Source organism: Anolis sagrei, chromosome 4, assembly GCF_037176765.1.
Source record: "Anolis sagrei isolate rAnoSag1 chromosome 4, rAnoSag1.mat, whole genome shotgun sequence".
Lineage (NCBI taxonomy): Eukaryota > Metazoa > Chordata > Lepidosauria > Squamata > Dactyloidae > Anolis > Anolis sagrei.
Genome location: NC_090024.1, coordinates 70,563,218 through 70,586,809, shown reverse-complemented (window position 1 = coordinate 70,586,809; position 23,592 = coordinate 70,563,218). Strand labels below are relative to the sequence as shown.

At 38.2% G+C, this 23,592-nt stretch overlaps 1 protein-coding gene across 1 annotated transcript; it reads right to left on the bottom strand.

The window, feature by feature from the left end:
• Window positions 1-1,339: 1,339 nt before the first annotated feature.
• On the bottom strand, window positions 1,340-22,821 carry SOCS6 (suppressor of cytokine signaling 6). The gene is made up of 2 exons (XM_060774992.2): window positions 22,523-22,821; window positions 1,340-4,988 (listed from the first exon to the last, which is right to left on the bottom strand). The coding sequence occupies exon 2, from the start codon at window positions 4,868-4,870 to the stop codon at window positions 3,269-3,271; it is 1,602 nt and encodes a 533-aa protein (XP_060630975.2). The 5' UTR covers window positions 4,871-4,988; window positions 22,523-22,821; the 3' UTR covers window positions 1,340-3,268.
• Window positions 22,822-23,592: the final 771 nt, after the last annotated feature.

The window sequence follows — 23,592 nt, the reverse complement described above, 5'->3', positions numbered from 1 at the left end:
AGCCTATCCTAGGAGAACCTAAAAGAAGCACCAAGCCCCTCTATCTCTGCTGCAGTGCCACTTCTGGCATTTTTGAATGTCTGGGTCAGAAAAAGGCAGTGGGAATAACTGGCCCCTTGAGGCAACATCGGTGCTTTCCACTCTCCATGGGGTGACCCTTGATTTATCTACAGGTCATTTCAAAATACATAATTTTAACCACAAAACTTGCCTTCAACTGATACATAAGATTGACTTATACATGAGCATATACAGTAATTCAGTGGTGTGCTAGTGCTTGCTTTTGCCTTTAAGTGGATGAGAATTCCTGTGCACCACTGTTTCTTCACTAGCTAATAGTTGCCAATAAATGAAGTTCTGACTGTGAAAGTTAAAGCAGAAGAAAAAGAGAGGCCTACTCCATTCTTTCGTGGGGCACATGTTGCCATTTGATAGAGCGTACTACTTACAATAATACTCTATACTGTAGAGGTGTTTATCCTTCAACACAGTGCTATAACAGCTTGAGGAAAGGATAATCACCTCAAGTAAGAAGAACATTGCAAGTACTGGGTGACTCTTTAAAAAACTCTTATCAGTATTGATAAATTGTAGATCAAAAGGTATGGCGGAAAAGGGAAGTGTGCAGATATAGTCTCAGAATAGCATTACGACTGGAATATTATAGCTCAAACTTGTATTTTCCCAAAATTATTATTATGTTAAATACTTGAATATTTACGTTAGGTCTTTAGCCAAAATACACTTTATTCTAACAGGAATCTTCCCCCACCTCCAAATCTCCAACCTCCCATTTTAAAAATTTATAGAAGGGAATTACCCCTCCCTCAGTGCCAAGGTATGTCTCCTATTGTATAAAAATGATTTCCTTATTCCTCCTAGTACCATAGTAAATATCATTGTGCCTTTTATGTAGAAAATTTGTAGTCTTCCTTTATGACTAAAATTCAGAAAACACAATGACATTTTTGCATAAATATCAGAATGGCAAAGCCAGGAAATGACACACAGACACACATATATTTTGCTCAGGAATTTAGCAATACATATTCTCTCTATCTTTTTTTTCAAAATCTATTTAAATGGGCAAGAGAGACATTTTTCACCTCTATCTCCCAGAGCAAAAGACATGCTTTGCCTCAGATATTCCTTTTTAAACACTATGATCTAAAAATATTTTTTTTAAAAATAGAAGTTTAGCATATTGATTCAGGCAACCCAGGATGTAGTGCCACTGCAGCACCTTGCAGCAACACTGTACTTTAATATTATAAACTCATTCATAGCACAAAAAAAGGCTAGGTAGAACAAGCAAGAGAGAATGACCTCAAAACAAATGTTTGTCTAAACTTCATCACCCTTTAATTGTTTTTTAAAAAATGAACTAACAGAAATAAAATCAAATTCTTAGGATGGGAAAACAAATGCTATTTATGATCATGACCATAGCTTTCAAAAGAAAGAAGGGGAACGGAGTAAGACACATGGGAATGGCACAAAATAGATTCTGCAGTCTTAAAACCAGACTTCCAAATTGTACATTTTCTTTTGGAACATTCAGGATTCAGTCTTCTTCTAGTTAAGATTTTTATTCACAATATCTTCCTAAAACAAAAATGAAATAGAAGGAGTAATACTTCCTTTCTGTTGCAAAAAAAAAAAAAAAAAAAAATCAGCACGGGAACAACCTGTCTACCGATTAACAAAAAGTTAAACTTTTCCAATCCAGAGAAATTAAGGCTCCAGCAAGTCCCCCTAAATTGAACAGGACTTATTTCAGCACAGAGATATACAAGACTACACTCCTAGACTTCAGTCTTAAATAACAGGAGACGAACTTCTTCTGGCTTGAGCCTCATGGGTCAAAGAGCCCCATTTCTAGCCCTTCCAAAGCACTGAAAAATTCCCTGTGCAGACCTAAGCGAAGAGGAAGGGGGATATTTAACTATGAATCTGTATTATGGAAATCCTGCTATTGGAGCAGCTTTTGGTAGTTTTGTCCACACCAAGTATTTTAAACAGAATTTATTTTTCCTGGTTTCATATCAAGATAAGTAGGATGAAATTGGTAATGCACTGAAACATTTCCTATGGTAATTACATTATAATGCAATTAACCCGATCTGGACTTTAAAACATGAATTATTTAAATTAATAATTTGAAGGGATACCTTTGAAATCTCCTTTTTCTATGCTGATTGAAATAAAATATAATGATGGAAAATGAATGCTTAACATTTTTTAAATTGAAGGAATGATCCAGCAAAATCAGATACTTCTTAAGCCAACTTATTTATATTGGGAAAATTAACCAATGAATGAATATATCCTATTAAAACAGAGAAGGCATCTCTGCTTTGCTCTGGCAGGATACTGTCCTAGTTTTGTTATAACTGGGAAGCAACACTGAGCTCCAATTAAGTCATTCTTTTAAAAAATGTCACTGGAGCAAAAATCATGTTAAAATTATCCAGAAAATGAAAAATATTGCCACATGCTGTTATGCCTTAGTCCAAGCCAGAGCATCTACTGGGAAATCAAAGGATTTTTAAATTGCTTTAAAACTACATTTATCCTTTGCTTAAAAACAGCATGAACATTTCAATATCTTTTCACAAGGTCATTTTAAAAAAACACAATTAGGAATGAACAAATAATAATGACATCTACAATCTTTGAAAGAGAGGCTTGGAAAAGATATGTTGTCTAACTGTGTGGCATCACACATTTCTTCCAATCTATTTATTTTTAATAATGGTATTGGGAAATCATTTTAAGCATACGTTTGAATTCTGTATACCAGCACATCTTATCCACAACCATTTTTGATTAGAAAGAAATGGACCAACAAAGCAGGCTATTCGAAGAAGACAAAACTTATCCCATCAAGTTTCAACTTTTACTTATGGCTGAAAACACATGAAATGTGCTTCAAATGCATAAAAATCACAGTGGATTAGCAGCAAAGGAGATGGGGAGTTTTAGGAAAACTCATTATCATTCACATTGTGATTATTCTGCACACTGAATGAAAGATGGATATTTGACTCCTTTAAAAAACCTTGAGATCATTATTTTTAAAAGAAAAACCCAAACTCTACCTATGAAACAAATACAAACGCATTACCCTTCTTGACACAAAAAAAAACTGAAATCATGGCAGCAAAACACTAATAGCAATTAAAGTTTGTAAACGGTATTTCAATCTCTCTCTTTTAATTTGTTGTTGTTGTTCCCAAAGTGCAAGATGCAAGGTTCCCATAAGCCTTCAGTAGTGCTTTTCTTGTAAATAATCCTTCATTTTGTTTGGCAAAGGCAGTTTCTGAATCAGATCTATTCTAGTATACTGGCGTATAACAAAGCGACACAGATACTGCAACGAGCGCACCTGCATAAAACGAGATACTGGATTGGTCAGTCTGACTGGATATGTTGTAGATCCAGGCAATCGAGACCTTGAATAGCAAAATGCTCCATTTTCAGAGTCCCTGATAGAATGTTCAATTAAATCAACTATAGAAGTGTGTCCCTCCACATCTGGTTGTTCATAAAAACTAAACCTACCGTTTGAATGTTCAATTCTAGTATGAAGAGTTTTACCATGTGAACGAAAACTGAGACTTAAAAGATAGCGGTCATCAGAGCTGTCTCGTACAAGAAATGAACCATCAGGAACATTGGCCAGTTTTCCCTCTGCTTCCCATCTTGTAATTGGACCCCAGTACCATCCTTGTTTTGCAAGTTTTTTCAGTTCTTCTGTGAGACTTGTCACAACCATGGGGCCACTGCTTTGTACAGAATCATAGACTCTTCCCACCCCAGGTGCAGAGTTGGGATCAAAATTCAAATGGCAATGCATACTTTCAGCCACATGGACATCTGTGCCATTCAAGCCATTAAAGTTCCTTTGGATTTGATTATTCTGGATTGGAGGTAGCAATGGAGAAAGTGGAGGAACGTCACTGTGATTCATTCTTGGGCTTTGCAACATGACTCCTGTGGTACCAATTAATAAACCACTTTGGTCCACAAAGATATCTGGAGCAACTACTACATCTTGACTTACTGGAGCTTCCTCGTCATGAAATGCACCACCACCCAACTGAGAAGAAACTGTTGAAACTTCCATGGGTGAGGAACTATCCAAACAGTAACTACGTGATCCTTCCAAAGGATACATTCCCTCATCTAAAGGCACAGTATACTGAATGTAGTCCTGAGGCATAAGTCCAATAACTACAGGCACATGTTCATCAATATGAAGATGCAAATCTCCATTTTGAGATTCTGTACTTTTTAATGTATTGTTTTGTTCCTGGAACATGCCGTCTGGCTGCAAATCATGGAAATCTTTGCGAACTCCATTCAGTGCAGGACTTGGATTTGATGAGTGGACCAAGGCCTTGACTTTCACTTCCATTTTTATACATGTTTCTTCTGAGTTTGTTGGACGAAGGGGCCACGGAGTTGGACTATAATGGTGATTTCGGAGGGATGTCGATCTAAGAGGCCTTTGAGTTCTCGCATCTTTGAAAGTTATTGGAGCAGAAGACGATGAAAAAGTATCATCATCAGCAGAGCTTACAGAAGGTGTACTACCTTTGCTGCCTTTCTGCTTTTGTTTTGCTGAAAGTCTTCTTTTTAACGTACCCATTAAACTTTCACTTTTTGATCTGTTCTTCCCACTTTTCTCATCTTCACTGTTGACGTCACAGCTTGCCAAATCTTTACCATAGCAGCCACCAAACAAGGAGTCATCTTTTCCAAAATCATTCAACGATGGCTGTGTGACTACCACAAAGTCACTTTCATCTTTGCTCTTATTTAAATTAAAAGACTTACGAATAGTCTTGAGACTAATTTTCTTCATTATGAAAGCACAGGCAACTCTGACAGTTTGCGTCTTTGGGAGCTCTGTCCTTAAAACATGTAAAGCAAAAGCTTCTTCATTGATGCATCTCTCTCACTTAACTTCCAAGATCCATTTTCTGAAAAACAAGAAAACAAATTTTACAGAAGATATCATATCACTAGAGTTAAAGTATCTGCCATTACATTGCACAATATTGTAATATAGTTTATCATATTCAACTTTGTTTTTCTAATTAATTAACATGGGGTTTAGACTCTGATTTAGAATTGTTTGGAGAATCATGAACAATTGGCATGCTCTAAAATCCTATCTTTAACTCTTTAAGGGGTTCCTTTCCATTTAAAATGTGGTAATAATCATAGTATGATGTGATGAGCAACCTGGCAATCAACTCCTGTCCTCAAAATAAAAATTCAGCAACAATTTCCCATTCTAATTTGGAAAATCAATACATAAAACAATTTCTTGTTAAGCTTCAATTTTTAGATCATTTAATTAAACCAGTATGCTACAAACAGGTTGTCCTTTTCATTCTTCTATAAGCAAAACACACACAATGAAGACCAAAGCAAATAATCCACAGGACAGTAGGAAGCAGAATTGGTAGGTATCATTTTTTAAAATAAATAAAATCCAAGATAGTCTTTAAAAAACCTGTCCTTTACTTAAATTTGACTTTTAGCAGGTTTGTGCCCAACTGTTTTAAATTTGGGAAACTGATGTTGGAAACCAAGTAAAGTCACCTCTCGTTAATTCTTGGATGAGATATTGGAAACCAATACTAGCTGCTATGTTTCAAAGAAGGAACTGGTAAAACCACAAAACCTGGTAAGACCACAAAACCTACAGGATCACCATTGTTTGACAAGTACTTGAAGGCTCATACACTCCCAAGATGAACCTATTGCAAGGTATTCCTGGCATTATTTGTTCAGAGAGACTTCAAAAACATAAAGCTGAATTAGCCCATCTGAACTTAACCCCCATCCCTACATTCTATGGGTGAGACTGTGCTAGTACTGACACTAACCACTGTCACCCAGAACACTTTTTTTTAATTTCCAACCATATTTCTTCTGTAGACAAGACTTCAAAATTATTACCAGTCAGTTCTACAGCATTTCCAGTGTGACTCATATTTGTCCAATTTCACTTACTTTCTTTAAATCGCAACTAAGTTTCAATGGTAAACATTTGCACCAGAGCCTTTAAAACATTAGGTTATTCTATTTACAAAATAACCTTGTCCATGCTATAAAGTACCAGATTGCCTGTTCAAAGCTGAACAGACACTTAATTGCAGCTCTGATCTAAAGCCACTAATTCCAGTGAGAAGACTCTCACTTATTTTAATTGGATTTGGCTCTGGCCTTGCAACAATCAACAACTCACTTAGCATTTGACCTTAAAAACAACACTGGAGTCCCATTGACCTGTCAAATGTGACCAGGAGAGAACTAATTCTCTACTGGGTAAGTAATGGACATAAACCAGTGATTCCCAATCTGTGGGTTCCCAGGTGTTTTGGCCTACAATTCCCATAAATCCTAGCCAGTTTACCAGCTGGTAGGATTTCTGGGAGTAGAAGGCCAAAACATCTGGGGACCCTCAGGTTGAGAACCAGAACCTCTGAAGATGTCAGCCACAGATGTTGGTGAAATGTTAGGAGAGAATGCTGCTGGAACATGGGCATACAGTCCAAAAACACACACAGCAACATACTTATAATAATTGTCAGTTTCTAATGGACATTAATTGCGCCTAGAAAACAATGAAACAGATTCCAGTGGTCTGGTTTGGATGACTGTGTGAAATTTTAAGAGAGAAAAAATCCAGATATTGGTATGTATTTTTCAAACAAGTTTTTTGGTGCTATAGAGTAATAGAGAATACAGTTGGCCCTCTATATCAAAAGATTCTGCTTCCACTGATGCCACCATTCACAACTTGAAAATACAGGTTGAGCATCCCTTATCCAAAATGCTTGGGACCAGAAGTTTCATATTTTTTCAGATTCTGGAATACCTGTGTTTGCAGCTCTCTTGGAGATGGGGGCTAGGCCTAAATACGGAATTTATTTATGTTTCGTGTATATCTTATACAAATATATTGAACATAATTTATACAGTATTTCAAATACCTTTGCACATAGAACAAAGTTGCTGTTACATTGAATCCATCACAAAGCAAATCTTATCTGCTCATGTGAACAATTTTGCAGTTTGGAATACTTTGGAATTTTTTTTAAAAAAAATCCAAAAAATCCAAATCTTGATTTTGCTATTATTATAGCAGAGACACTCTTTTGCTACACTGTATATAACAGGACATAAGCATCCACGAATTTTTGTATCTCTCAGGACCCAAAAGTGTCACTGATGCATGCTGCAAAGTTCAGTCAAAAATTGATACTTTAAAAAGCATCTTCTCCAAATTCAAAGAGACTGCTCTAGCTTGTTACCTTTTCTTCACATGTCAACTCATCACCTGTTACCCATAGTTCTTCCCCTTGCAAGTAGATTCTGCTGTGTTATTCATGAAAACAATACAGCATTTACCCCTTTATTTCCATTATATTCAACTACATATTTAATGCCCCAAACATTTGAAACTTAAGAAAAAAAAGTCTAATTTGAAACTTCTTAATATATGACCAAAATACATTTATTCATCTTCCTAATTATGCTACTAGATTATTGCAAACTGCTTTCCCATCTCTGATTAATATAGAATCAGAGAGACACGTGACACAGTGGCTAAAATGCTGGATTTGCCATGGAGGGATATAGGCTCAATTCTTGTTCAGTTATGAAGCTCAGCAAATGTCACATGACATTAGACTAGTAAACGTTATATGAGCTGATTTAACTGGATTGCTGTAATAGTCATTATGAAAATTGAATAGCTGCAACCTGTTGAAAAGCAAATCTTATGTCATCTTTTAAAGTGAGTTGAAATTTTCAAGTTGTTTTAGTCATCTCACAATTTAACATTACAATACATGCACAGATATCAAGTGTTTTAGCATATCTAGGATGAAGTGCAAAATTAGCAACAGTACGCTCATCTGCCTATCAATAACAATGCTCTGTCAGCACAACTAGTAACTACTTGCTCAAAATCTGCAAGATTCGCTTTTGCAAACTAGCATGAAATGACAGGCAAACAAACAAAACTGATCATGTGTGAACATTTTTACATCATTAAATAGAAGACCTGTTTGTACGCAAACATGAGAATAGAACATAAACAATTTATTCTTATGCCAGCATGAGGGTTGTAGAAGTTTAAGCATATATCCCTTGATAAGGGACATAAAGTTAACCCAGGTCTTTCAAATACTATCCAAAATGCCAGTTTTTTGATCCACATCCATTCTGATTTATTTTTCTATACAGGCTGGGTATGTCTAAATATCATCTTGCCTGTAACACAAAATTCAGTTCTCAATAAAAAAAACTTACACAGTTGAAGTAATAGTTACACTAGTAAATAATCATATTACCTGTATTTAATTATCAAATATTCTATTATCATTTTCAAAATAAAAGGTTGGTTTCCTCTTCTAAACTAAACAAGCACAAACTGATAATTCTTTGCAAATTAAAAGCAAAATAAAGCAGATCCAAATAAGAGATGGCAATTCAGATTATGGTGAAAAAAATAATTTACATAAACAGACTCTTCTTGATATATGAATCTCCCTTTCAAATACTGACTTGGATCTAGTTTTCAGTTTCCTTCCATGCTTAAACGAATGAAAGAAAAAAACTGGGGTTATGCAGAGGCTTTGCATAACCCACTGAAGCAGTGTGGAAGGTAGGCCTTATTGAGCCTTGTGAGCTCCAACCTTGTATGAACCACAGGACTTGTTCTGAAGAAGATGTGGACTCAAAGCTCTTGGCAGTTGAAGGTATGAGATGAGAATGTGGATCTCCCAGATGGGGATTTAAAATCCATCAGGTTTTGAAATGGGAAAGGGAGCAATAGCTAGGCTGTTAGTGGGAAAGGGATTTATAGGATGCATGTTTGGGGGTGGCTTGTGGTAGTCATGATTCTTCTACTTTTTTAAGGTTCTTGTGCTCCACAAATGTGGGAGGCCGACTGTATACCTGCATCTTGGCAAGGATGTTGTGCAGATGCAGAGAGCTCACAACAGCTAAGCACTTAACTATGCCAATGAACCATATCAATTCCAAGTTGTAAAACAATAAATTTTGACAAACAAGAGTGAATGCTGCTGGAAGGCACTGTATATTTTAGCAAACTGAAGCAAAATCTCAACAGTGTGAAGCTTACTGTCAAAACGGAGGGTACAAAAATGATGTTGCAATTATCTAAAACAGCAGGGCTTCTCATACAGGAACCATATCCGTTTTCATGCATGCAAACATTTTCAGTCAATGGGGCAATGTGGCCAATGGGTTTGAAATGTGTAACTTTATACTTTTTTAAAGTGCTAAAATATAAAATTATTCAGAGGAGGGCAATCCAGAATTTATATCAGCAGCATGAATCATGCAACTTCCAGATGTTGCTGAACTGATACTCCGAGCAATTTCCACCAGTGGCTATGCTGACTGAACTCCGCCCAGCAGCTGCAGCCACATAATTTCCATCCCAATTTATATGAAGAAAGCAACAATTCCAAAATGATGACTAGTATATTAAAATGTCTGTCCAGACATGAAGAACACCTTGGGAAAGATATACTGTATGCATATTCAGTTTCTGAAGGAAAAGATGTCAATACAGTAATAAAAGAAATACTTCTGCACAAATCGTTCTATATAACCATTCCTAAGAAACACAGCTGATCTGGCTGAAACCAAAAAGCGCCAAAAAGGGGATTCTGAGTTGACCCTAAATATCATAATCCGTAAAATCTATATGCACCAAACTAGACATGAAACTTGAAATTGTGACAACTATAACCCCATCCTTCCCCATTAAGAACAAATGAAGAACTGGTCTATTGAACTTTGCTCTAAATCAGGAAGCACTTGCCTTAAAAAAATAATGTAAATACAGGGGGAAAAAACCAATTAAGAAAACTGAAAGAACATACAATTTAATTCAAGTGTAATGCTTTCTATATTAGGGATAGGAAATCAAACTAGATTTCCTATCAGAGACCAATTTTTCTACTTTATTCTATCAGATGAAATCTTGTTAAGTCCACACAAAATCTCTGCATATTTCATGTGTATTGTTTAAACCATACAGTGCTTTGTATGTTTTGTTACCTTTTACCACATTCACTAGTTTGACAATCTCTGTTAGGAGGCTTTGCTTTATAGTGGTTCCACTTGAGGTTACAATTTCAGAGACTTTGGCTGTGTGACTTGATCTCGAATCCTTGCAGCTATCCTGTGGCATGCCATCTTGCTCCCAATGCTATTTAATACATACGAATCCACTGAGGGTGGTCACTAATATATTAGGAGTGTTTATTTATTTGCGATATTTGTATACTGCCCTTCTCAACCCCAAAGGGGACTTAGAGCGGTTCACGGTGTTGGCAACAATTGGTACAACGTTGGCACCTTATTTCCAACACCTCTGTTATGTCTAAATCAAAGGATGCAGCACATAATCTCAACCAGTACATGAATTAAGTGAGTACATGAATTTCATGGCAGCCAATAAAATGGGTATGAATTCTGATAAAATTGAGATTCTGTGGGTAAGTTATTCAGGTACTGAGGGAATTGCCTGTTCTGCTTCTCCAAAAAGAAAATGTTCATTTTTCTAAAAGAACACATATGTTATTTAGGAAGTTCCTGAAGCTATCAGTCTTTAGAGCTTCACATAGCCTTTTACCAATTGTTTCATATTTCAATTTCTCTTTTTGCTGGGACGCTTTACTACACTGGCCTGCTAACCCCAGATTTGATTACTTCAATGCACTCAGCCTGATGTAACATTTCAGAAAGACTGCAGTTTGAAGCAGGACCTAGAAAGGGACATGATTCTCAATATAGGCCACAACAAGGCTCCCATTTCTCTCTACCAAGTTTATTTCTCCAACACCCCATTCACATATTTGTACATGTTTTCTTTTCTTTTTTTCAATTGTGAACATTTTGAGCCATATGTATTCTACTTGTGACGTGCAGTGAAAATCTTTCCCATGTTTAATTTTTAATGTTTTTTTCCCCAGCTATATAAAAATAAAATTCATAAAATTAATTTTTAAGGCCTACTAGCGAAGATAATGAATTGTAGGAAGTATCCCTTACCTTCAGAAGCTGAATCAGATTCGCCTCACCCTACAATTACACTGGAGGTAACTCATGACTTGAACCAAACACAGTTAAACTCCGGTGGAAGTAGATAAGTGAATTAAACGTTAGTAAATGTAAAGGCAATTATGCTAACAAAATTACGATTCACGTGCAAAGGGGTTTTCTAAACAAGTATTTCTGTTCTAATATTTATGAGCTAGTGGGACACTTTACAACTTTGGCTTAGTAAATGTAAGCCAAAAAAATCTGCTAAATCAGATCACCCTCTTAGGAAACTACATTTTCTAGTTCCAAAACTCCCACAAAACCCTCATCACAGACCATCAATTGATTACAACATACCATCTATACTGTATAAGTTAACCTCATATATAAGTTGAGGTTTTGAGACAAAATTATGGATTTTTATATGGCCCATAGATAAGTCAAGCTATTTCACAGAGAGGGGAAAGAACCAATGCCACTTCATGGACATCAGCCTCCTCTGGCTGCAATCACAATTTCCCCACCAAGGCATTCAAAAAGCCCAAAAGTGGCACAACAGCAGAGGGAGTAGAGGAAGTTGATGCTCCTTTTAGGTTATCTTGGGATGGACTAGACTCTTGTTTTTCACCACTCTACCCAGAGAAGGGGCTGGTTCCTTGTTAAAACAACTTACAAAGACCTGCGGATAGGTTGACAGTTTTCTGTGGTTGATTTTTGGACTGAAATTTCTAGATGTATACATGTGTGTGTATAGGGTATATGTATTTTAGAATCTTGCTATTTTCCTTCATATTTTTTAAAGTGTGAAAGTTCAACACTTTGGGTTTTTTTTTTCATAGAACCCACAGGGATCTTTGAAATATATAGATTTTCAATTATCAAATGTTTTTGGGCTTGTATTCAGTTTCACCAAGTTTCAATTGGGTATATAAGGAGCCCCTGTTGGTGCAATGAGTCAAACCCTGGTGCTGGCAGGAGCACTAACCAACAGGTCAGCGGTTCGAATCCGGGGAAAGTAGATTGAGCTCCTTCTGTCAGCTCCAGCTCTTCATACAGGGACATGAGAGAAGCCTCCCACAAGAAGGGTAAAACATCAAACATCCGGGTGTCCTCTGGGCAACGTCCTTGCAGACGGTCAATTCTCTCATACCAGAAGCAACTTGCAGTTTCTCAAGTCGCTCCTGACAAGAAAAAAAATGGGTATATCCTATAAAAAAGTCCCAAACACCAAAACAATTTCCTTTGCATTTCTTGTTGTAGCAATTAAGCAGTAGACTCTCTGGATCAGCAGGCTCTGGATCAGAGAAGTGGTGGCAACATGAACGTGGATATTCTGAAATGTTTGCATGCATGCCAGTGCTCTTTAATTATATAGGACATGGTTATCCACTTTTTTGGCTTCTACAGGATGATGTATCAGAACCGAATTTACATGGACAGCAGCAAAAGTGTCCAGTGGAACACATACTGAAAGAACTGAACAAGACGACTATTAGCTACCAAGTCAACGTCAAGGTTCTGTTTCTAATGTACGAAGTCTTGCATAACACAAGACCAGGCAACCTAAAAAGGCATTGTTTCCTATAAAGACAGTTAGATCACTAAGATCTTCAGAAAATGATCTTTAGTTTGAGCACAAACATGCAGAAATATATCTGGAGACAGCTGTTTTTCTGTACGGTCTACTCTGCTCTGTTATATGGACAGCACAAATGGTAATGTGATTTTGGCACTTGCCCAAAGCATTTGTTTTCTTTGGAATTTTTCTGTCACAAAATATTGGCTCAACCGGTTTTAACTATCAGTAGTTTTGATGCTTCATTTGCATTCATTGTGATATGCATCTTATTGGTTTGTAAACTACTTTGAGATCTACATTGACAGTGTACAAATATTTTAAACCAGCCATCCCCTGCCACACGTTGCTGTGGCCCATATGTGTTTTGTGTGTATATACGTGTGTATTTGCACACACACACACACACACACACACACACACACACAGAGATGTAGTTTTGCGCATGCATTGCAATGTAATTTTTGTTTTTTGGCTTTTTAAGTCTCTTCTGCTATGTTTTTTAGTGTTTTTATGAGTGATGGTCACTCGTTCACCTGATAGGTGTATTGTGTCTAAATTTGGTGTCAATTCATCCACTGGTTTTTGAGTTATGTTAATCCCACAAACAAACATCACATTTTTATTTATATAGATAAACAAGAATGAGCCAAAGGCTGCATGGGAACAGAGAAATATTTATCTCTCTAAAGTATTTACCACAATTTCAGGGACTCTAATCCCAATGAAGACATAGAGTAAATGTGCTTCGTCTGTGGAACCTTCAAATAATTTCAGTGGTAAACTCATGAAAATAGTACATTTATGCTGAAATAGAAAATTAACCAAAATTGTGCTATAAAAATCAAACAAACAATTGCTTTAAATACTAAATTATTTCGAATTGTTCTCTAAATATTAAATCTAACAAAACAATTTGCATAGCAAAGTTCACACTGCAAGGTTTCTGAACCATTATTTCATACTTTGTTGTTTTTAATGAGAAGTTATTAAAGAAATTTCATTTTGCTCTATTAACATACAAATTTTGCAACCATGTGAAAGATTTGACAATGCAGCTGAGACAGTTGGCTCCAGAATGGAATCTTTAGGCCAAAACTGCAGTCTAATGCAAGCCAAAATACATTTGGGTCAGCATACAGATTGAGATCCCTTAACTGAAATTTCCATATCCAAAATATTCCAAAATACAAAATAGTCCACATGGGTGGCTGAGAAAGTGATAACTTTCTGATATGCTTTCTGGTGGTTCAATGAACGTATAAGAATTACATATTAAAAGCTTGCTTTCTCAAACCATATAAATAACTGCGTAGCCCATGGTTTGAATACAGAATATCTACATAATCTTGAGACTAAATTACTGTATTAAGAACCCCAAAAAGGTACAGTAAGGAAAACCATGTTCCGATGCAGATGAGTTGCTGGGAACTTATTACACTGCCAAAATTGTGTTTGACAACTTTCCTGGTAGCCAAGGGTGACAAGGAAAATGCAGGCAAGGAACTGAACAGGTATGATGGTTATCTCTGGGCTCATTGGTGTATTTGTTTTCTGGGCTGGTAAACCTAGCGTGCAATTGCAAACCTCTTTCATCAGCTTTTTTGGTAGAAGGCTAGCACACAGAGCTTCCATACTGGTTGGTAAAGAGAAGTTCTTCTCTGATTTGTAGCCTGAATGGAATCACAGGCTACTAATCTTTTAGCAGGCTAGCAAAAGAACATATAGGCTAGTAACTTTTATGAGTCTAAATACAACTAGTTCCCCTAATCCTGTTTCTAGAAATAGGGGGACTCCTAGATTTTCAGATTTTTTAAAGGTTACAGTGCCTATGATCCCAGTCCACTGGCTATTTATTTATTTATTTATTTGGGGTTCTTTTACCCCGCCTTTCTCACCCCGAAGGGGACTCAGGGCGGCTTACAAAAGCAAGGCACAATTTGATGCCTGCATCATAAAAACAATCAAACACAAAATTACATCAATACACAGTTAACACCAAATATACATTATAACCATAAAATCAATAAAATCAATAAAACCAAATACAAACCCAGTTTCTCCTCTTACATGGTCAGCATTCGCTACTCATAGATCTATGCTGTCTAGGTATAAACTCCACTGAACACAAACCATAGCTATGTATTTTTAGACCCCACAACAGTAGTACATGAATCACTTGAATTGTAAAAAATACTGACTGTACAGATATGTGGCTTCAGTGTAGTAGAGAAGATCTTCTCAATATTAAGCAAGAGTTACCAAGCAGGTGACTCAAAAGCTAGAATTATGTAGGTAGTTTTGTAAAGGAAAGAAGTCCAGTAATAGTCACATTTCTACAATTGTTAACTATCCTGATTGATTAATTTAAAAATATGATTCAGGTCCTGGACTAATTAAAAAAAAGCTTAACATGCTAGGGAAAGAACCATAACATGGATGTCAGGGAGCTTTTCTATAGAGAGCATTTTATGACCAAGGCACTACCAATGAAAATGTATTTCTTCGAGTACCTTTATATCGTACCTCTTTTAGCAGGCGCAAATGAATAATGGTGTTGAAGATTATGTTAATGTTGGGATGGTAGATGGGCAGGGAGAGGGGGATGAAAAATTATATGATACCAATTTACATATGCACTTATAACCTTACGTGTTAGTATAAAGATGTGCCACCAATGGTGTATACAGTTAGCACTCCACATATGTGAATTTGACTTTAGGAATCTCATCTCCAATGGAATTCGATGGCCAACTTTCATCAGAGAACCTAGAGAAGTGTTCTCTCCGGTAATACAAAAAATAAATTTCTCATTCGCCTTTTTTCTACTTTCATAGAGAACCTGCACCCCTAAAACCAGGAAATGTGGAGGGCTAACTCTACTAGCAAATTGGTATGCCTAAGGCTCTATCTGTATACAGTTGGAAAAATATATTTATAAGAGCTATGGAGAAGGCTTTCTGACAAATAAAGAGACTGGTCCTTCTAGCTCATTTTAATTCATTGTAATCTAAAGCCCACTCTATCTCTGAGAAAGTGCAATGTTCATACAAACTATTCAGCAGAGGGACAAATTATGAATTTATACATGCTAGTACAATGTTCCCTCACTTATCGCGGAGGTTATGTTCCAGGACTACCCACAATAAGTGAAAAACTGCAAGGTAGGGACTATATATATATATAGAGAGAGAGAGAGAGTATTTACAATCCTATTTACTGTAAATCGTAATTTTTAATTATTTATAATATTCTTTTAGTGTTAGAATTAACATTTTAAATATATTTTTATACATTTTGTCATTTTAAAATCAGAAATGCCTTGCCCGACTTACCAGGCAAGGGCAGCGGGCAGCGCCCTCCCGCCATCCATGCTGCTTGCAGGGGGCTTCTTCTTCCCAGAAGCCCCCTGCGCAGTGGGAAGTTTCCCACCACTTGGCTGGCTGGCCAACCAGCAGCAGGCCCCACCCCACCATTGGATTGGCCAGGGCCAGCTTCTGGAGTCCTGTGGAGGCCACGGAGGCCCAGGCAGCCCTGCAAAGGCTTCTGAGGTGAGGAAGCTAGCCCTGGTGCAGACAGGAGAAGAGAAGGCAGCCATGGAGGGCTCGTCGAAGATAGTGGCCCACCAGCACCAATAAATTCATATTGATTTAAAAATACATTATTTTTTAAAACAGCAAACAGCAAGTCCGCGTAAGGCGAACTGCGAGGCAGCGAGGGAACACTGTATTGTCTTAGGATGATTAGTAACTTTCTCCTACAAACATTGCCTGCTTTCAACTTTTTGAAATTCATGTTTTATCTGCTATTTCTTTTCTACAGTGTCTAATTTAGATCTCCTAACTGACTGTGTGCCCCTGCTGTAAATAGAAGCAACAGCCCTAGCCACACTTTACATGTATAGCCATTAATGAATCTTGGTTTATAAATAAATACAGTTTAGGTTTACAAATAAATTTGTATTTCTCGAATGAAGTACTACCTCCAGTTTCTTTTAAATCACTAATCCAGAACCGCCCAAGGTGGTACCCTCTTAATGTTTTGGATTATAATTCCCACCAGCCCCAGCCAGCATGACCAAATATCAAGAATGATGGCAGATGTATGACAAAGCTTCTGGAAGGCACCAGGCTTAGGAATAATAATAAACATACAATATTCTGGATTTCAAATTCTCTGTTATTCTTTTTGACTGGTGAGTCAGAACTAAAAACTACTCTAGCATAGTTTTTTTCACAGATCAGTGAACACATTCATGTTGATTATATGATAGATGCAGCACAGTGGTAACTAATTAACCATCACAGAACAAAATCCAAAGGCAGTCCTTTCATATCACTGCAAACACTATTGGGGTTAGTTCATACATTTAAGTTGTGGCTGATCAATGCTTTAGCAACCAAAAATAGGAAATCAAGCTTTGAACATTAATTCCCTTTCTGGCATTCAGGTTTTGGCAGATCTCTCTTCCATAACGCACCTTAGGATAGATATGTGTAAAGTCCGGCTGAGGGCCAATTGCAACCCCTGTTCAAATGTCCACCGATCCTTTCTTTCCAGGCCTCCCTTGCTTCTCCCTCCTATAGATTTTTTCAAACTATAGTCTGCCCCCTCCCAACAGGCTGGGGGACCATGAACTGGCCCTCAGCTTTAAAAGTTTGGGCACCCCTGCCTTAGAGGTGTCCAAACAGGCAATGAATTCATGAACCCCTTCCTCTCAAAAGTAAAAGAAGCTATCATAACTTCATTTGCTGTTTCTGAGAGAAAGCAGTTATGGGATTCTTTTTCCACAACATTTATTTAAATATGTTGATAGGTAAGTTTAATACTTCCAGGCTTGCTTTCCTGTACCTGCCCAACTTAAAACTACCGCCAGTGCATGTACATTGTAGAATTAATGCAGGTTGACTCCATTTTAACTGACATAAATCAATGGTATGCAATCACAGGGGTTGTAGTTTAGTGAGGTATCTGCACTCTTTAATAATGGAGGCTAAAGGCTTTATAAAGCTACAGTTCTCATGTTTGCATAACACTGTGTTAAAGTGATGTGAACTGTATTAATTCTACAGTGTAGATGACTCTCATTAATTTATTTATTTCCTGACAAGGACTCTACAGCCTGAAAATTGTCTCTTATCAGACATTTCAGCTATTAAAACACTTTCACTAACGTGTTCATCTTGTGACTTGAAAGAAGTAAAATATGCACAACTTCATAATGTTTACCTGCTAGAAGATCAGAGGCATGGAATACATGAATGACATCGCTGCCTTATTTAAACATGGTTAATGAATATTCCATTTCAAAAACTCAATGAGACTTCTTTTGATAGCTCCATTACACTCTGTCAAAAAGAGAAGCATGTAACTTGTCATCTGAACTCACTTACATGACACCAGCCACATTTTCCTTTAAGGTATCTTATAGCGTGTAAAAGTAGCACAGTGTACTTCAAACTGGAGCACTTCGTAAACAAACCGAATGTGACTTCGAATGCTTTCTTCTTATGCATACTTTCAAATAAACAATTTTCCTAAATGCCATCAGAAGCCATACAATGATTATTATTTGTTTCAGATGACAGTATTACTATCAGCCCAATTCTTTGCATATACATTCCCAAAGATGTGTGTCAATAAAGTATCTGTTGTCAGTAAAGTATCTGCACATATCATAGCCAAAGCTATAACAATGTGTACACCTTAGCAGTCTCATTTAAGTCTGTAATTTTTTTCTTCTACCTGAATGTACATAAGATTAGACTCATTTTTAAATATTAGAAATTGAGTCTTCTGTTCTGTATGCGAAGAGAGGTAGCCAATTCATGTGCCAAGCCATTCATTTACTCATCCATGGTTATAGTGAACTTTGTGAAGGTTTTAATTGAAACAGAATTCAACAGTAAACATAAAACTAAATGCATGTAATTAACTGACTATTTAGAAGTTTTAAATTTAGCCTTTCAGACAGGGAGGGGAGACTTTTAATTTCTTTGAAAAGCATCTTTGTCATTGTCAGTTCTGTTTAAAATGGAATGTAAATTTGCAATTGGAAAGAGTCAACAGGTATTCTAAGTAAATCAGCAAAAATGTAGATCAGCAATTTTAGGGGAAAGTTATAAAATCTGGCTGCATAACGATCAACAAGTAATTCATAAGGCAGACTAGATCATGCTGCAACAACAGAAGTCACATATAGCAAAGAGTACTACTTTTTTATTGCAAGTCAAAAGTGCAAAGGTAGAATTATGTGGTGTCAGCGAGACGAACAGCTTGTATAGAAATGGGTGTAAATTATAGGATGGTTCAAAACAAGTATAAAAAGAAGACTACATTGATTAAGCATATTTTTCGATAATTATTCCTTTGTAAAACTATTACTTAGTTATCCAGTGATTCAAAACATCAATATATAGCCATTGGGAAAATATCACTTCCTCCCAGTTTACTAATTCATTGCTTTCCGAACTTCCATATATATTGTGCTTGTCCTACATCAAATTGCTTCTGACCCAGGCACCAAGATATCACCTGTAGCAGGTTACAACTTCTATCATGTCAGTTTGCAAAATGTTAGCGATTGTTTATGAGATTAAGCTCTTATCATACTGCCTCAACAACAGTACCAGAGGAATTCTTGAGATAAAACAAATATTGTGAATCTGCATACATTTCATCAACTATTTACTGACATGTTATTTCTGTGTATTTGAGATATACTTCTGGGTTCTGCCCCAATTCTCATTACAAATGGCAACAATACATATAGAGATAACCCATTTTGAAACAAGGTGCCCTAGTCATCTACTGTTCACACATGGCATACAGGTTGAGCACTGCTTATATGAGATTCTGAAATCCAAAATAAGAGCCAGTTTTGATGTATCTTGGGTTTCACAATTCCCTGATTTGTTTAAAAATGTTCTTTCTAGGAATCTCTAAATTTTCCAGTCTAACTCTGTGGTGAACTTTCCCCAGTCATGCTAAGGACTTGGAGATTTCTAGAGAGAATACCCCTCTAGGAATTGCTAGGTCCTCCGATGCTATTCCATTGTCAGCTTCCAGCAGATGTTGACCAGAGTTCTGTTGATATACCTAAACATTCCTACAGAGGTATTCTCTCCAGTAATAAAATAGCAATCTTTTTATTTCAGTTTTTCACTTTAATGGGGATCTTATGCCTACAAATGTGGAGGGCAGACTGCACATGGTGGCCAACAAGACAGTCTTGCTTTCTGTTGGTTTAATGCATAAGCTTTATTTCCTTTACAAAATTATTTTTAAAATTTCATGTAAAATTATCTTCATGCTAGGTATATATGGAACATAAATGCATTTTGTGTTTAGACATGGGTCCCATCTCCAAGATACATGTTGAGTAGCTCTAACCCAAAACACTTGGGACCAGAAGTGTTTTGGATTTTTTTTCCAGATTGTGAATACCAGTATTTTCATATAAACAATAATGTGATTATCTAAGAAACAGGATCCATGTCTAAACATAGAATTCATTTATGCTTCACATGCACCTTATACACATAGCCTGAAAGAAATTTCATACAATATTTTTAATGATTTTGTGCACAAAACAAAGTTTGCGACACCAAAATGCAAAAGGCTCACAAGCCCAGTCACCCATCTTGACAATTTTGAAATATTTGGGATTACTAGATAAAGGGATGTTCAACGTGTATATTATTGTCTGCATATCTGCAAATAAATTCCAAAATCTGTGGGAAAACAGAACACAAAATGCCAAACACTCCTGGCTCAAAACATTTCTGTTAAAGAGATAGTCAACTTCGACAGTAAAATCCCCAAGTTAAATCTGAAACAGACAAAACATAATAAACACCAACTGCTTGAAATGTTGAACTCTGACACAAACAGGTATTACACCTTGATAGATTTGTTCTTAACCTGCTGGACTTTGGGAGCCACCAAAGCTATTCCACTGACAAGTCAGCGTCACTACTCAAGATGGAGGTGGACGCCAGAATGATGTGTTCTGCTAATGAGTGTTTACATCAGGAATATCACAGGATTCAGTCCAGTTGTGAAAAGAGGAGGCCTAACTTAAGGGGAGAAAATCACAGGTCTAGCTTTGGGACAGAGGAGTAGGATTACTAGAGAAATAAGATTTAAAGTGCCCCCCACCCCAACACATTTTTAAAAAGCATGTTAGTGCTTCTCCTGCTTGAAAAACAGTAAAAACCCTACAGAGCAATAGATTAAACAAACAACACTATGTACCGCATTTCAGCCTTGCCCTTAAATGTGTAAGAAGGCGAGATTGGGAGGGCCGATCCAAAACAAACAGGCAAACCCAATTTAGAAAAAGAGAGAGCGTCACAACAGGAAGAAGTTGTGGAGCCAGACTCAACCCCCTTCCCTCCTTATAAAGAGGGAGAGGATCCTAGGGTCCTTCCTCACAGCCATATAACTCAAAAAATCAAGGCAGAAAATCCCATATTTTCTGCTTTGAACTGGATTACATGGCACTGTGGACTAAGAGTTCAGAGCAGATATTGTGGGTTATTCTGCCTTGATAGTCTTGGTTATATGGCTGTGAGGACGCGCCCTAAGTCCACATTGCCATATAACCCAGTTCAAAGCACATAATGTGAGATTTTATTCAGCTGCGTGGAGTGGAGTCCACAGTGCCATATAACCCAGTTCAAAGCATATAACCCAGGGCCCTTCCACACAGCCATATAACTCAAGGCACAAAATCCCACAATATTTGCTTTGAACTGAGTCCACACTGCCATATATTGAAGTTCAAAGCAGAAAAATGTGGGATTTGATTCAGTTGTGTGGAAGGGGGCCCAGGCTGAAGCTGATTGTATTCGGCTGTGATGAAGGGTCCTGAGTCCACACCGCCATATAACCCAGTTCAAAGCAGATAATGTGGGATTTTGTTCAGCTGTATGGAAGGAGCCTGAATCCACATGGCCATATAACCTAGTTCAAAGCATATAACCCAGGGCCCTTCCACACAACCATATAACCCAGAATACATGGCAGAAAATCCCACAATATCTGTTTGGAAATGAGTCAACACTGCCATATCAAAGCAGAAAAATGTGGGATTTGATTCAGCTGTGTGGAAGGGGCCCAAAGCTGATTGTATTCGGCTGTGGTGAAGGGTCCTGAGTCTACACAGCCATATAACCCGGTTCAAAGCAGATAATGTGGGATTTGATTCTGCTGTGTGGAAGGGGCCTGAGTCCACACTGCCATATAACCCAGTTCAAAACATATAACAGTAGATAAAGTAGATAATGTGTTTTTTTATTTAGATGTGTGGAAGGGTGCCCTAAAGATATAACAGAATGAGACGAATCTAGGAGTCCTGTGGCACTCGGTATCCACTGGGGTTGAGATTCAGGACCCGCCGTGGATAAAGAGTGGGATACTCAAAGGAAAAGAACATCAAGGGGAGGGGGGGTATGTTTTCAAGCCGTGGAGGGTGGAACCCGGGGGGGGGGGGTCGAGTGTCCTCGAGGGGAATCCCATCCCACCAGGAGAGAAAGGAAAGGAAGAGAGTGGGGAGAGGGGTCCCTGTGGGTCTGCCACCCTCACCAGCCCTCCTTCCCCCACGAGGCCCCGAAGCCGGAACAAAAGAGGAAAGCGAGAGCGAGGCTTGGGCGAAGCGAGGCTGTGGCAGGCCAGGCCGGAAGGTTCCCCTCAGGCGCACAGCGAGAGAGAGGGAGGGAGAGAGAGAGAGAACGAGGCCTCGCTCTCCCTTCCCCGGTTTGAGGCCTAGCTGCCCCTCAGAGGCCTCGCGCCCCTCAGCGCTCGCTTGGCCCCCCTTTCCCTCTCAAAGAGACTCACCGAAGAACGGCGGCGGCGGTTGCTGGTGCTGGGAAAAGCGGTGGCGGAGTGCAGGCCGGCCGGGCTAGAGCGCCGGCTCCGCCTCCGCCAGGCTCCCTTCTCGCGTCGGCCGCCGCGGCTTCCTCCTCCTCCTCCTCCTCCAGCGCCTCCTCCTCTTCCTCCTTCAGCCCAAAGGGGCGCGAAGGGGGGAGCCACGCCGCTGCCAAGCCCTATCCATGGGTGCGGGTCTCTCTCCAGCGAGGGAGGCTTCAGTTCCCAGGCTGGCTCACTCCCTCCCTCCCTCGCTGCTGCTCTACTCTCGCCTTCCCCACACAAAACACTCAGGCCCTCTCTCTCCTCCTCCTCCCTTTGCCCCCTTTGTCCCTCTCCTTTTGTCCCCCTTGGTGCTTGGGGACACCAGCTTGAAAAGAGGGATTGGCGCCTTTTCAAGGCTGGATCTACACCAGGCATGGGCAAACTTGGGCCCTCCAGGTGTTTTGGACTCCAACTCCCACAATTCCTAACAGCCATAGGCTGTTAGGAATTGTGGGAGTTGGAGTCCAAAACACCTGGAGGGCCCAAGTTTGCCCATGCCTGATCTAGACTGTCAAACAAGGCAGTGTGAACTGCATGATCTATCTATCTTCTATATAAATAATAATATAATGTTCGTTTGTGGGATTAACATAACTCAAAAACCACTGGACGAATTGACACCAAATCTGGACAGAATATGCCAAACAACCCAATGAGTGACCATCACTCAAAAATTGATTTTGTCATTTCGAAGTTGTAGTTGCTGGGATTTTTAGTTCACCTTCAATCAAAGAACATTCTGAACTCCACCAATTATGGAATTGAACTGTGTCATCACACCCAGACCCTATAAAAGTAAACTAAGATGTGCTTCTCTCTTTGTCTAGGCGGACCACTGGGGTCTTTCTTTAGAAGCTTGAGATTTTCAGCAATTGAGGCTACTTCAGTCTTTAAACATCAAAACAGGATATTTATTTCTCAAAGTCCTTGCAGACTTCGCACAGCTTGTTAAAGTTACAAACAAAAGTCAATTGGTTTTTTGTCGTGCCAGGAGT